General features: G+C 36.6%; 1 protein-coding gene across 1 annotated transcript; it reads left to right on the top strand.

Annotated features, from left to right (window-relative positions):
• Window positions 1–501: 501 nt before the first annotated feature.
• On the top strand, window positions 502–8,025 carry LOC144362075 (uncharacterized). Its single transcript, XM_078013662.2, has 2 exons — window positions 502–697; window positions 4,266–8,025. Exon 2 carries the CDS (start codon window positions 4,284–4,286, stop codon window positions 6,306–6,308), a length of 2,025 nt encoding a protein of 674 aa, XP_077869788.1. The 5' UTR covers window positions 502–697; window positions 4,266–4,283; the 3' UTR covers window positions 6,309–8,025.
• The last annotated feature ends 8,484 nt before the right edge of the window (window positions 8,026–16,509 follow it).

Raw genomic sequence — 16,509 nt, 5'->3', positions numbered from 1 at the left:
ACTATCTTTAGCAGGATAGATTTCCCTCCTTCCTGCAGCCTTTTCTGTAGTCGTTTTTTGGCTTTATGCTTCCCCTCCCCTCCTAAGGTCTATTAAATGCAAACACTAAAAATTATGTCAAAATTATGGCAAACCATGATATTTTCAATGCACATATAATACATTTTGTATTCATGTCAGAGCCAAAACTGTTAATGTTTCTTTGTTTTTTTTGTTTTTTTTGGGGGGGAGGGGGTGTGTCAGCACGTTTTAAAATATAATGTTGGGGGGGGGGGTCTCCCACTTTTTTTTTATTTGATAGGGGGTGGGTCAACTGAGATTTACAGCTGGCAAAATGGAATCTGCCGACCCCACCTAGGCTGAAGTAACTGACCAATCCCTTAGTCGGTATGAGCCCTGAAGTGAAGTTACGCGTAATATCCGGGTCATTTCCCTGAGGTCATTTAATACGGAAGTTTGCAGATGTATATGGTTCACGCATGCGCATATGGCAATAAACGGCGAAGATTATTTCCTCCGTCAAAGCATTGAGCTCTCTATTTAGCTCAATGGTCAAAGCACGGCAAAGCTTTGCCTAGCCACGACCCTCCTGATTCTGAGCGACGGCTCACACAAGACCACATCGTTATTATTCTTGTCCTTGATAGTGAAGTTGCGACTGGTTGGATTTGCTCGAAACATTTCTTCGATTTAGCAGGTAAACTTGTGTTGCTTGCGTGACGAAGTTCGATCACGTGTATGACTCATATCACAGTCCCTCAACACCTGAGGGACTGTGCTCATATATATAAATATATAACACTCGACTGTGTCTCGATTAATTTCTGCCGCCAAACTGTATACACACTTTTGATAAAGTTAGATCTACTTCCGCTTACATTGGTTTAGCAGACTCCTTCGCATCATATATTATTACGAGTTTTTCGTATGTTTTATCACATCATTCACCCTATCACGATAGAAGGACTGTGGTTTAATGGTCGATTGTGGTCCAAGTGAATTAGTGTTAAATTCGGGGGAAATCGTTGGTAGGATATGCCTGATTGCTAGGTCAAAGGTCATCGTCTGCATCACGTTATAAAACTTAAACTTTATTACACTACTATAACATTAGATAATTTATAATATAATAAACGCTATATATCGACTTTATTTTGAAAACTGTGTTATATAATTTTTAAATTTTTGAATATAAATTTTATTCCATCATGTCGTCATATTCTAAATTTATATACAAAAAAAACTTTTTTTAGTGTACATTGCTTTTTTTTCATTTGACCTGCTTATTTGTGTGATGTTTATTTAAGTTGTTCTCCATTGTAAACAGTGTTAAATCACTAAGTGTTGATAATTATGTATCTACTTATGTTTATCTTAAGTGTAAATGTCGGGCGTGCAAGCAACCGATGTAAACGGAACATAAATACCACTATTCGAGAGAACCACAAGGAACCGGGGTTAATTGTAAATGTTTGAACGTGCATTCGAATTTTATTTAGGTGTTTTTACCATAGAAAAAAATGTTGATGTTCCTCTGTCGCGGTAACGTTGTGTACACATGCATCCGGAAGCTTTCTTCCAAGAAACCACGTGTTGGTTTGAATGACGAGACTTTGAAAAATTATATATTGTTACATATAAATATGACGACACGTACCGGAAATCTTTTGCCTTGTATTCATGTGGTACACACGAAATAGTGTGTTGCTTATGCGTATGCATGTTATATTTAATTATGAAGTTATTTGTATTTTATCGAAGAAAGTACGCTGTATGATGTGAGGCTTTAAAATGACTCTCTAATATATTAGTTAGGATAATTTAAATTGCTTTGACCCCCCCCCGCATTTGTATTTGCTTTATTTTAATAAATGACACAACGTTACTTGTCATCTCCTTACCTCGACGCGTATAAATCAAAACTATTTGTTCTGAGTAAACGACGTATTACTTGGTATCTTCAACTTTTGATTAGCTGAGGAGTGAATACTTGTACTTTTTAACCGGTGTTTCCTAGTAGAGTGGGTGGGATTATGTGCTTTCGCCGAGATTTAGACGTTTACCATACCATATCAATGGAAAAACGTCCCTCTCGATGTTCGACGTTTTGTGAAAGGTTATATCACCATCCTGCCTATCACCATCCCCGGGTTTGTTCATTTTGCAAATATCGGATTTATAACGACGCCTTTATTTTTGAGCTGTTACTTGATATATGTGGATGTGGACAGAACTTTCCGTGAAACGAGAACCTGTTACTATAAAGAAGTGTGAGAACCAAAGTTTGAAAAATGTTATCAAATACATGATCTTTTTCTAGAAAAGAAAAATAAATTTTGAGAAACATTAGAATAATTGACAATAATTTGGAATCGAATTGGTAGAAGAAAAAAACTTGGTGTAAACAAGAAAAATAGATTTTGTAAAAAAATGCACTGAAAATTTGAGAATGAATTTCACTTCACACTGTCTGTGAATTATGATGGACGAAAATATATGTGAACCATGTATTACCCACGGATAATTAGTGCTGAGTTATTTTTATATCTTTATCAATAACATTAATTCTGTAAATATAAAATATTTGCATTTTCTGCTGGTTGACGGATATATATGTTCCCGGGATGAACTGTAACTAAGTTCATTCGAACCTTGCTATATACAATGTACATTGTTTGTGATCAGTGTACGAGATTCGACTTGTGGATTACCGTCTTTTCGTTGCGGACGGTCTTTACTAAGTGAGTGTGGTTTGATAGGTAGCACATCAGCCTGCCCTGAATGCACTGGCGGATCAAGAAATTCGATAAAGGGGCGACCTTCTATTGACCTTCGACCACGTCCGCGCACCTCCAGTGGGCTGGGTTTGTCAATTGATTTGTCAATTTTGTTGCGGGCGCCTCCCCCTAAATTCAGTGATTCGTAATCAACTCATTCTGCAGAAGAGTTCATGGAATGTATTAAATGTGTAATTACCACGACTGTATTAGAGATAACAGACCTATATAATAGAATAAAACGTAACTTTGACATAATATAATAATTCTTAAAATTAGATTTATAACTGTTTTACGTTAACCTTTTAATATGCAGGGCGTATATTATATACTAAATATTGTGGAAGATGACTGAAAACGATTTTGACATGGGTGACTCAGGTCAGGCACAACATACTAAATATCATATCTACCAAGTTTGACCGTTTACTCCTGGGTGTGAGAATTTACATGAATATTATTCATCCCTGTTTTCCAATAACATAAGTAATTTATCTAAGTTTGCTTTCTGGTGATCTGTATGTGAATGCTGCATTATACAGACGTCACGTGACAATTACGCAACATATTTTCTGAATTCGTTTTCAGAAACAATAAACTCAATAAACAGATTTACCCGGTACTGAACACTCAGTAAATCGCCCTTGAAATAAATAATGCATTATTATCGTGCCACATGGCAGTCATTATAGATATGTACCATATGTACCTTTTCTAATTCGCCGTCTTTTATTTCACTAAACAATGAATTATCTTATCTTGGATAGCTGCTAAAAACATGCTTATCATACGTCAGGGGTCATGTAAGCTCAATAAACTGACCCCCAATTCCAGTGAGTTATGACTGTTTGCAGCCATTGCACAGAATACATATATGCCATAAGCTATTATACCAATATATTGATTCTTTATATACACACGTTTATTGTGTTAAGCCTAATCACAGTTAATCCACACGTGTGAGAGCTTGATGAAATAAATAACATAACATGGTTCAATATGCAGAGTGCTGACTAATTTCACTTGTCAAAACATCACTGATGACAAGTTTATGTCTCTCATTCATGGGATTCCGAGATAGAAATTTCAAACAGTACAAACAGCATCGTCACTGCGGTTACACATAGTGTAATCCCATGAAAATGTCAGTTTTTTCATGTTTAAACAGATTTGAGAAGCAATTTCAAAGTATTCGCAATATATAATTTTGTGCTATATTTTCAATCGATATTATTTGGTTTGATCAGATTTGGTTCGGTGAGAATCTATGTTGGTATGCGTATTGGCAAATATACATCATATTGTTCGAGTAGATCGAATGATATGTTAATAAGTGTACTATGTGTCTTAGAATAAACGTGGTCATTGATATTGTCATTTTTGTCACTGACACTGAAAAATATTCAGATATTCTAAATCAAACCTGGTCATACTTGATTTAATTTAATGACATTACGTATTAATAAATTGGAATATATTGTTTTACAGGTACACTGATCGCAAAACATGGAAAGTAATAAAATGGACAAAATTAATGACCTACTACTTATGTGGGATGAAAGCTGTGTTAGCAGAATGCTTGGACTACAACTCAGTGATCATTCATCAGCGCATATTGGTCCAGAGGGCATAATGCTACATGTACTTATTGAATACTTTACTTCTTATGTACTCTCAGAAGCTTCTAAAAGCGATGACAGATTTGCTGTCCAGGATATGGCGCGTCACGGAAACATGTATGAAGGTGTGTGTGTTGATAAACCCTGTGAATTTCAATATTTAGTCACTTTCAAGAAACTGAACCCGGAAGTATGCTTCTTTGAAGATGTTAGTCTTGATCAGTCTGGTGCAAATAGTGTTAGAATCACTGATAAAAATGTTCTGAAGGAATGGTCTGATGTTGTAATTCCTGGTGGTTTTCTCCACGCCCAACATCTGTTGAATCAGTTTGCATCTTGTGTCAAGAAATTTGCCAAGGATTTATCACGGGCCAGTCTATATCCTTGTCAAATGACAGGATTGCTGCCGCAGAATGATTTGCCCTGCATAACTGAGTGCACTCAAAAAGAGGGGCATGTCGAATTGAATGTTACATTTCCGTGTCTTGGGAAACTTTCCACCAACATGAAGTCTGTCACAATATGTATTATCCCATCTATCAAATTTCCCGGATGGCCGTCTTCCACAAACATTCCTGAACGTATTCCTTTGTCAAATCCTTTACACAACACTTTCATGGATGAATCTTCAAATGGGTTTTATGTAACTCCACCGCTCAGCCTCCACCATCAAACTACGGATGGCTGCTTTTGGCATGTATCAACAAATTTGGTCTCTACACACGTGATTACCCGCTCTTCTGTCCCTCTTGCTGGCTATTCATGCCTTAGAATGATCTTGATATTACTTGGCAGGTGTGAATCTATGAAATCTGACCATATGCTGCAACATATTTCTAACCAAATTATGTCTTCATCTGTTAGCATGAGCATGTTAAAAACAGCCCTACTGTTAGAAATTGAACAAAATCCAGACCAAGCAAGATGGAGTGCTAACGAGCTAATCAAAAGAGTACTGAGTGTCATTAACAAACTTGAGATAGCATGTCAATGTTCTTCATTAAATGATTACTACTTCCCAGGTTTGTCCCATCTTCCACAATCAGACTCAAAACGATTAGTACAGAAAGAAAGCTGCAGATCTGTTGACATTCAAGATCTGTTCACAGATGAACTTATCAACGATTCTGAGACACTCAATCATGTTGCTGATCGCCATTGTATGATGGATGATGTTCGATATGATGAAGATGCATTACAATTTATTGAATGCCCCTCTGTAAATAACTTTCCGAGTAACTCAAAGATGGAGCATAAATGGAAGCTTCTTGCAGAATCAACCATTTTTGCCCATCATATTTATGAGTTACAACCCCGGGAGAACATTATCATATATGCACTAGAGTTACCCAAAGATAGCCTTGCATACACTCTAATTATGCTGTGTGAACTATTTCGTCAGTATCAATTGAATGACCCAAATCCGTCAGAAACTCTCCAGAAAGTGATACAGGAAGTAAAATGCAATGAAAATAATGTATCTCCCCAAGATATTGACCTCATTTTCAACACTGCCGCAATTGCTGGACATCAAAATGCTATAGTTGTACAACCATCCACTGATCACATACTATATACTAATCAAGGCTTAGGTGAGACAAATATAGACAGGGCAATAGGGTCAGCTATGGATGTACATACAGTACATGGTGATGGTTGCTGTAACAGTTGTTATAACAATGGATGTGCAGACGAGGATGGATGTTGCCAGTTCTCCAGCTGTCCATGTTTTCCTTGTTGTGATAAATACAGTGATAGGTGTTGTTCATGTGAAGATGGCGGTTGCTGCTCCTGTGGAGATGACGGATGTTGTTCCTGTGGAGATGATGGATGTTGTTCCTGTGGAGATGATGGGTGTTTTGATGTTGGTGACAGAGATTATGACTGCGATTGTGATTGCGTCATAATGTAATAACTTTCATAAGACGATTATGTTTTTTGCTGACATATGTTTATTTGTTTATCTTCAACAAGATTCTCATGGAAGTTTAAAGACAGGCTGCCCTTGACACGGGGACTAACCTATTATATTTCACTAGAAATCAAGTCCAGTTTCCATGGAAACAACTATATTATTTATAACTCGAAACATTAAAAATGGATTCTCGTGAAGTTGTAAGGACCATGGAACAGCCATTTAATTTGTAAGCCAAACTGGTATAAATAGATTCCCATGAAATGTTCAGCATGGATTACTTTGACCCAGGGACTAAGCAATTACATTTATGTTCAGATGTAGGGCATACTTTGCATGGAAACAGCTAATATTGGGAATACTTTTATTACTCAAAACGTTGTTGATGGATTTGCATGAATTGACAAAAGAAATTACCTTTGACACAGGAACCCATGGATTAGTTTTTGGCAATAACATAAATCAGGCGATTATATTGCATACGAGATCTACAGTGAGTTTCTTTTTGAAGGATTCTTCACCATTGGATGATGACTCAATTTGGTCTTATGAAGCTAATGTCAATATGATAAATGATTTTGTAATAAGAATAGTCGAGGGTTGCTCGTCTGATTTTTTCCCTGTCAATTCAAGTGTTTTCCAGTGATTCGTCTTGGGGCCATCCTTGTTTCTTCTATAAATGACTCAAAAAACAGTAAAATGGCACTATTTGCCGAAGACACCAAATTATACAGACGTATACAAAACAAAAACATGACCTAGATGCTTTATATAATTGAAATGCTGAAATGGGATATGGAATTTAATGACAAGTAATGTAAAAGAAGTATTAATTATAAGAAAAGATTCCCAATGTAATTCAGCTAGACTATGAATGATGTAATTTTTAAATAGTGTCAAATATTCGATACTTACCTTTCTGCCAAGGTTAAAAATGCGAATCCAGAACGTTTGATAATCACATTGTTATGTCGACCATAACATTTTATATATTAGTCTTGCATGGTCGTCTGTGGAATATGGCAGTATTGTTTGTTCCCTTGGAACCAAACAAAACTTAGATCTGTACGAATCAGTTCTGAGGCGTGCCACAATGACTATGAAATGAGTTACAGGGAACAACTGAAAATGTGTGACTTGTTACCTTCATCTTTACGTGAAGATATGATTGAAGTTACATTTTTTGGATAAACGTTTGACAAATTAACTGATCTAAATATTCATGAGTTTTTCATTTTTTATGATACAGTTTATGGGATGTCAACAAGGGCTAGTTATGATACCACCTTAATCAAGAACAAAAAAACAAATTATTTATATTTAGATGTTTTTGTTTGTTTGTTTTATTGTTCAAATTGTTGAATCTGCTAGTTTACGCTCATTTAAGTCGACCGGAAGTGCACTTTATTTGCTGCATTACATTTCACGCCACACATTTATATCTATTAATACGTATATGCTAGTATACATTTCGAGACACAATTTACCCAATTATTATAATGTAAAACACTATCGTTTACTCCGTTTGTGAAAAGATGACATGTATTTAATAAAAGCCTAACTCAAAGAATCGTATACAAACAGTTGCATGCATTATTAAAGCAGGCGTTACAATGCAATGATTTGAATTACTTCAACTTTTCAATGCCAATAAAACATGCATGTATACATGACATACATGACATTCATATCATCTTCTGATCAGCAAAGCAAATATTATATGTCTCTTCTTTTTTCTTTATACCAATTACTATAGTGATTCTAGTGGCTCGAAGTCACATGGCAAAGGCACCAAATTTTTCATGCGGCGAGATCTGCTCACCAACCTTCCTTAACTAGCGTGGGCACTGCTTTCATTGCCATTGACGTCATCAATTTTCATCAGCGATTTCCTGTTGACTACGAAATCTCGTGTAATGCGCAAAAGGAGCGTCCCGAACATGTCATCGGAAAATACTTGTTGGTAAATTATATCGCAATTCAAATGCAAATGTCTGACTTATAACTGTTCTCATCACTTGCGTTTCAATAGGGAGATCATTTGTTTTAATATAACCCATGAAGCAATTGTATCTCACCAAAATAGCACATGTTACTTATTTGTATTTGATATAGGTAGAATGCCACGTGTAGGCACATCCTTCTACCTTACACACACAGTTTATAAGGCTCATGGGTAGACGCTTGTTTGTAAACAATGACACACTTTGGCCATCTGACGCATGCGTAGGTGACGACTCTCCCGCTTTAATGTTTAAAAATGTGAATAAATGAAGAGGGTTATGATCAGAGTTACCTATGTGGAGCCGTAAGGAACTCTTACACCTTTAAAACATCTATTACAAATGGTTATTACAAGAGATTGTTATATAGAGCAGTTCATATGCAATGGACACATTCAAATAAATAATATATAAGCAATGTACGCATGTAAAATCAATCAAACATTAAACAATCAAAATGTAATCAATATAAATAATGGTAAGTTCTCAGTAGATAATATTTTAATCATAAATAGTTATAGGGGGCTCCACACACACACACACACACACTGTCACGTGCTTTTCAGTCTTTTCTACACCATTGTGATTCTCTGTCCCATTTATACACAGGTGGCGACGCAGTTAACATGGTCGTACTTTCATCTTATGTTGAGACTTCCCAACATTAACTTACACAAAATTGTAGTCCTGAATGCTTTCACAGTCGCACAAACACGCACCTTCCCCAGAGTTCGGTTTAACATGAAACAAAAATGTCAAATGGTAGATCAGCCACGCGTATCATCACATTCTAGTTTATATAGCGATGGGCCTTTTCTTTACGACATGTAGGCCAGTTGTTGTTCCAATCCACCAATCGGCAGCCTCCGTACAGAGTTTCAGTTTAACCAGGTCGTGTGCTATATGCACCCGCTCGTAGGTACCATCCAATCAGTAGACACACCTATTTATTCAGTCGCATACAGGTTCAATGAGAATATCCAAATGGGTGTTCACCAATACAATTCCCCATACATACTGTATTATTACGTTGTTCGCGTCCTTTCAGCATCGGCAAGGAAGAGTGCCATACGTGTGTCAAATGTACTATCAGAGAGATTCGCTCATTTAAGCTATGTACTTTCTTGTTGTTAATACCTATACTTTTTTCGCGAGAAAATTGAAGTGATTAAAGCGCAGTGATCGTCGCGCAGCCTGTGTTAGAATTTCATGTAAACAAACAATGTATTTTACACGCGTTGTGTACGTCGCTATGAGTCCTATATCGAACAGGACGCAGTGCGACGATCACTGCCTTTTAAATACTAGTATAAAAAAATAGGTCCAACAATGAATGTGTCGTTGTATGTTAGAGCGCCCTCAATACATGCCACAAGACAATTTGATCACTTTATACTTCTAAAGCTATATATTTATTTTATTTTTGTAAATCATTATTTGAGGATATTGTATACAATTTGTATTTAGCTAATTTCCTTCATTCTGTATATTTTCTGTATAGTGCCATGCATATTATTATTACTGCTCTTAATTGATTTGCATAATATGAAGACATTGTGAGTAAGATCACTGAACACTTTAAATAAAATTTCTGTTATTTCGGTGTTCACATAAGCTGATCTATATTCTATTGTTGCTATAGTGACACGGTAGTGTTATGACTTGCATATTTTGAAATTTTAGTGGTCAATTGTATGTTTGAAAGTTGTATTTAAAACATCTTTAGTAAGTATTTAGTAGCTGAACTCTTGAATCTGTAATAGTTAATACGTACCTTTTTGGATTTGGTATTTCCTTTAATAGTGTAGGAGTTATTTTCTTGCTACATTGTACATGTCTTTAGGCTATTATATATTACTGTGTTGACTCTATTTACATTACAGTAGTAGTTTCATCTCTTCTTTGTATTTTTTATTACACGGCACCCCTGGTAGAAAATTGTTATGTCCAGGGCAACAATAAACAGTTGACACAATATTGCAATTTGTTCAAGTTGTTTATTTTACGTGTCTGTATGTTTGGAATGGTGTATACGTATATAATAATATGTGATGATGAAAGACCTGATACCATTGCATTAGTGAAATTCGTGTGTTTGGATATCAGAGGTAACTTGATACATAACGATTCGGAAGCAAATATTTCACTTAAAAGAAGGGAAAATGGCGTCTTTTTCCATGATTACAGATTAAAATGAAAATAAAGTGGCATACACTAGCGCTAATGAGGGCTAAAATGATTACATGGATTTATGCCATGTTACTGCACAATACGTCTGATAAATAAATAATAACATGTGTATCAGGACAATGTCATGGTCTGTTGCCTGGTCAGGAGACAGTTGCTACGACTATAATATTCATGACGTCAGAGCCGAAAGCGAGGCTATTATTAACATTCCGATTTTATTTAATATGGAGGAAGTATTACATGGTTTTATGTCACTTATAGATTTGTCAATTCTTTGTTTGCATGTACTAGTCCACGTCATAACCAAGTTACGGCATATGACCACGGAAATTCCAGCACGCCCATTGGTCAATTCATGACAGACGCAGTAGAACCTGAATTTGCCTGCAAACCATTACATCATATTCATCAGGCAGCATATTGTAAAGTCTGACCCCATATTTCATATCTAATTACTGGTTGGAAAACTTACTATATGAACAAAAATTATTACAGACATTCACTAGTTAGTTACACCTAGCTTTATTTCGTCCAAACGAAATCGCGCACGGTAAGTTCATTTTGAATTGCGTCAATACGACCCAAGTGTTCGATCATAGGGGTATCAGGTGCTAACACTCGAATGCATTTCAAAAACAAGCCTATCGTTATGAGCATAGCGTATATACTATTTAGAGACATCTTTCATTAAATATTAATTATTAAAATGACAAAGACGCCTAAATAATAGAAAACACAGATTATGACAATTACAGATTAGTCTGTATTATGTATCACATATGTAGGTCATCGTCTTCACCATGACAAATGACTCACGTAAATTAATAGTGTTATATATTGTTATATATAGCCATAACAGCTAAACTTTCAAAACATTGTCTGGAGAACTTGACATCACCAAATTAACTTGTTCCAGATACGACACAAGACGCTAAAACAACCCAATTACCCTAGAATTGACATTAAGAAAAGCGAGTAGAAATAAGCAGTCACTGTATACAATCACTTAAGAAACTTATTTAATCTAATTAAAATCAGGCAAAAATACAGGATTGATTTGAAAGATACACAACAACGCAGCACTTTATATTAATGTATAATGTGACTTGACTAAAAATTATAATCAGTATAATTACGTGTACTTGCCTGCATGCATGGCTTGGAAATCGTGTGTAAGCTAGCTCAGCTAGTGAAATTAAATTATTGGGAAAAACAAACACATCTCTACGAAGGAGGCTGGCCGCCATGTTTTGATAAACACTTTAGTTGCCAAAATATACCAATCCACCCAGACCCACGACAAAGTAAACAATAATAAAATAACCAGTCAATCCTCACAGTATATCCAGCCATTATACATCAAACCAATACCCTGAGATACACTTAGAGATTATCAGAGGGGAAATATTTTGAAAGACATCTACATAATCCCTGTAAACAATTGGCGTGACTGGCGGAACAACAGCATAGACACTGACAATAGATAGAGGGCAGCACAAACACACACACACAAAGCTGACATCATCATTGTAAACACTAATATATGCATTGAGCTACGGGGTGTGGTTGAATTGCGTTGATTGACGTTACAATATACAATAGATAAGAAGTCACGTTCATTTGTCATCGTGTGATTGTACTTGAAACGTTCATTCTCAGTTAAAGTCACGTGCATGTGATGACTAGCAACCAAACTGTATTTTCACTTCAGTTAGTGCAGATATACCAGCAAACATGGAGTGTAATGTCTAATAGTTCACACGTGTGATACTGCACGTCACCGTAGTACGTATGTATAGTATTAGCGTATTTTATTTTACTTCTGTCAGAATAACAAACCCTCAGTTAAGCGTCACACCACGGTCCCTCTATCCCCGGTCTGGAAACGACTAGCGTTCTTTCGTCTCGAACCGCGTTGTGGGTAAAAAAAAAAAACGTTCACACACGGGCCGAGGGAGTCAGGAAGTCAGACAGATTACAATACCGTCAGGATATTCATTAAAATCGACAAATTTACCGTCATGAAAGGCGATACCTCATTGTATGACTTTAAATTCGGGCAACTGCAACGTAAACAAAACATGTAAACAAAATTAGCACTATGACATTTAGGGTTTTTGAACCCTGATACGCATCAAACAGAGGGACTGTGGTCATACGAATCAACCCCGGGGAACTCACGCAGACGCCGGACACGCTCTTGTTTGTATATTATTGTCTGTATTACCTGCATTCATTTAGTTTATGGTGTTTTACTAGCTTCGTAATTATATGCATGTAGTTAAGACTCACTACAAGAGCCACGAACACACCCACTGCTTATAATGGTAGCATTACATTGAAATCAAAAGATGTAATGAACAAAGGCAATGCGCACTGTCGATGCTACCTCGTTCCACCCATGGAGCTAAATCTTATTTTAGCTCCATGTTCCACCCAACCTTCTAACTAGGTCGTGTTAAAGGGGAGCAGAGGTGTGGCTTTTGACACTCTGAACATGAAATTTGAGATCTATGAAAGAATTCTGTCGATAAAAACAACTTATATGTGCTGCGAAATGCCCTAAATATCGGGTATAAAACGGGCTGTGAAGCAGACGACAAACGCCCGCTTTGCCTGGCGTCATTTCGCCTCTAGAGGGCCAGTCAGATGATGTCATCAGTGAACACTGGTCATTGAACGATGGAACTATAAACCCTATCCTGTGACTCTTCGGTGAACATGCACCCGTTAGTTAGCTTCATCTTTTCTATGAATGTCGAGTAGTAAAATTATTTTGGGATACATTCTTTGAGATATGGGGGACAAAACTGAGTTTCCCTCGGGTAAACTACCCAGAATGCTTCTTGTTTGGTGATAGTCTTCTCCCCCTTCTGTTAAACTTTTTGCTTTTGGTAGCCAGGAGGTTTATTTATATTTGCAGATGTCAGGGTAACAAACCCAAATTTTAGGAATTTAAAGACTTCGTGCAGAGGGTACAGAAAACTGAGTACTTGATTGCAAACAGAAAAGGTAAATTGGGAAAACATTTAAAAAAATGGGGAAAATTTATGAAAATTGTAGCAACGACCTAGCATATCAACATGAATTCCTGAAAAAATTGTTAAATTTTTGTGGAGACTTTGTACTTGTTTGTTGTGCAATGTAATTTGTTGGTACACATACATGTAACTATGTAAAGTGCTTATGTAAATTGACTCAATAAAAATGTTTTAAATACAAAAACAAAACAAAAAAACAGTGAGTGAATAAATATTGTACGAGTTAAAACTAAATGAGAAATATGCTAATATCACTTGAACCACAGTACTCATTTTGCCCAACTTCCCACTTTTTAAACGATCGCTTAATTTCCGACCTCACTGTATTTTCCAACCGGAAAACGGCCACATTTTTACCGTTTTTTTTTCTCTCGCTCGCTTATTGAAAACACCGACCGCTCACCAAAACACCGACCGCTCACCAAAACACTGGTCATCGGCACAGGAGTAGTCAAAATATTTGGGGATATACAACGAGTGTTAACTATTATAAATTCTGAACGACTCTTCAAATCTATACCACTCTGTATCGTTCGCGAACAACTTCATCTGTGTCCAATACTAGAGCCGTTACAATATTGTAAACAAATGCCATGAAATCTCAGTCATATCGCTATTGTATACACTACCTTTTTTTATTCTGGTTTGCACAAACGTTGAATAGCCGTCAAAAATTCAAATATATTTAGTTTTTAACTATCTATAATTATATGCATGCAATTTGACACTTTGACCTAGATTTGATTGGGATGGAATATTTTATTTTAAACAATATTCTGACGTTACTTACTGCCCCAAAAATGTTTCAACACAATTGCGGTATGACTGTCCTATTTGTACATCGGGTAATATATTAATATTCATTCTCACCAATCGCTAGCTTAGGAGAGAGTAGGAAATCAAACAGCCGAAGGTCGCCTGCCTTTTATGCATAGATTCAGGTATGTACGACCTAGAAATGAGGGGATGAAATGGATTACAAATCAAATATTAGTAAAAGAAAAATTTGTCAGTCGTTTGTATAGAATCGATGTTTGCTCTTCACGAAATTGCACAGGAAACGTGAAAGCACAATAATTTAATAAACGGTTTCAACCTTTATGTTGTCAGTTAACAAGGTCTTTCATAGCATTTCTATGGGATTGACGTACTAGCATGAATGGGTTCAATTATCAGTGTTCACTGATGACATCATCTGACTGGCCCTCTAGAGGCGAAATGACGCCAGGCAAAGCGAGCGTTTGTCGTCTGCTTCACAGCCCGTTTTATACCCGATATTTAGGGCATTTCGCAGCACATATAAGTTGTTTTTATCGACAGAATTCATTCATAGATCTTAAATTTCATGTCCAGAGTGTCAAAAGCCACACCTCTGCTCCCCTTTAACAAAATAACGTGATATACGAAGACGCGTTGTTTCTTAATTTGTCTACTGGAACTTATTATGTGTGATTGATTTGGCACACGATTTGAAAATACGCTATTGCAGACATCATGCTGTTTTTCTCCAGACCACTGTACGCCATCATATACGTTGCCGTATGGTTGGAAACTTTGACTTTTTAGTTTAGGAACTTAGTATTGCGTTTTAACCTAATATAAAATGTAAGACGCATAGTCCAGAATTCCATTGTAACATCCATTGTGTTTTGTTTATAGAATATACATGGCTCAACAAACTTTCCAGCATCAAAGCGGCCCTGGTATTGTATTACAACAACCCCCATGGCAACAACCAAATGTGATACATTTCCAACAACAAAATATCATCTACCCTTCACATGCAAACATTCCACCACCTGGAGATAATCAGCGAAGCAGTGGCGTATCCGGTGATAACTGCTGTGATTGCTGTAACGGTAATGATTGTGGAGGGTGCACGTCCCAGGATTGCTGTCCAGACTGTAAATGCGATTGTTGTGAATGCAACTGCTGTGATTGTGGAGGATGTGATTGTGGCGGCTGTGACTGTGGAGGCTGTGATTGCGGGGGCTGTGTCATCATGTGAATATTGAACTTCTTTCTACAATTGAAAATTGTACACTCCATATGTTGTGTACACATGGCGATTGTAAATCTCCACACCTGCATTCACATGAAGATTGCACATGCCACACCTGCATTCACATGAAGATTGCACATGCCACACCTGCATTCACATGAAGATTGCACATGCCACACCTGCATTCATATGAAGATTGCACATGCCACACCTGCATTCACATGAAGATTGCACATGCAACACCTGCATTCACATGAAGATTGCACATGCCACACCTGCATTCACATGGAGATTGCACATGCCACACCTACATTCACATGAAGATTGCACATGCCACATCTGCATTCACATGAAGATTGCACATGCCACACCTGCATTCACATGGAGATTTCATGTGCTACACATGCATTCACATGAAGATTACACACTCCACATTTGCATTCACATGGAGATTTCACATGTCACGTGATATTTGACAAAGTGTACACCAGTTTTTTTTAAAGCTGTGTTAGTCAATATAGTTTACCTCGAAATAAAAAATAACGATAACGAAACTATCTTAAAAACAACAGCGAATGGTACAATCAAGATTAGATAGATTGAACGAATATTGATATGATTGTTGCCGGAACAACATTTTTATATTATTCACAATATGACGGGCATTTTTGAAAAAAAATGTTCATAGCAGGAAAGTAAAAACAACAATTTTCTCATTTCTCCTAAAATGTTGTTTATTCAAAAATTGCCTAGGTGAGATTGGAGTTAATAATTAACAAACTATCAACGCATGGAAAACATGTTTTGGAATAGGCATTTATGTACTCCACGGTGAATACCATTCATAAAGGATATTGCATAACGTGTTGAATATTGCATAGAACCAGGGCCATATCGATGGCGACGGCGGTGCTTACATTACTGCTCTGAACTTTTCGAACTGGAAAGCGCTTTAAAATATG

The sequence above is a fragment of the Saccoglossus kowalevskii genome, chromosome 1 (genome assembly GCF_978046115.1).
Source record: "Saccoglossus kowalevskii chromosome 1, keSacKowa6.1, whole genome shotgun sequence".
Lineage (NCBI taxonomy): Eukaryota > Metazoa > Hemichordata > Enteropneusta > Harrimaniidae > Saccoglossus > Saccoglossus kowalevskii.
The sequence above is the reverse complement of the archived record's forward strand: the minus strand, read 5'-3'. Positions and strand labels throughout refer to the sequence as shown.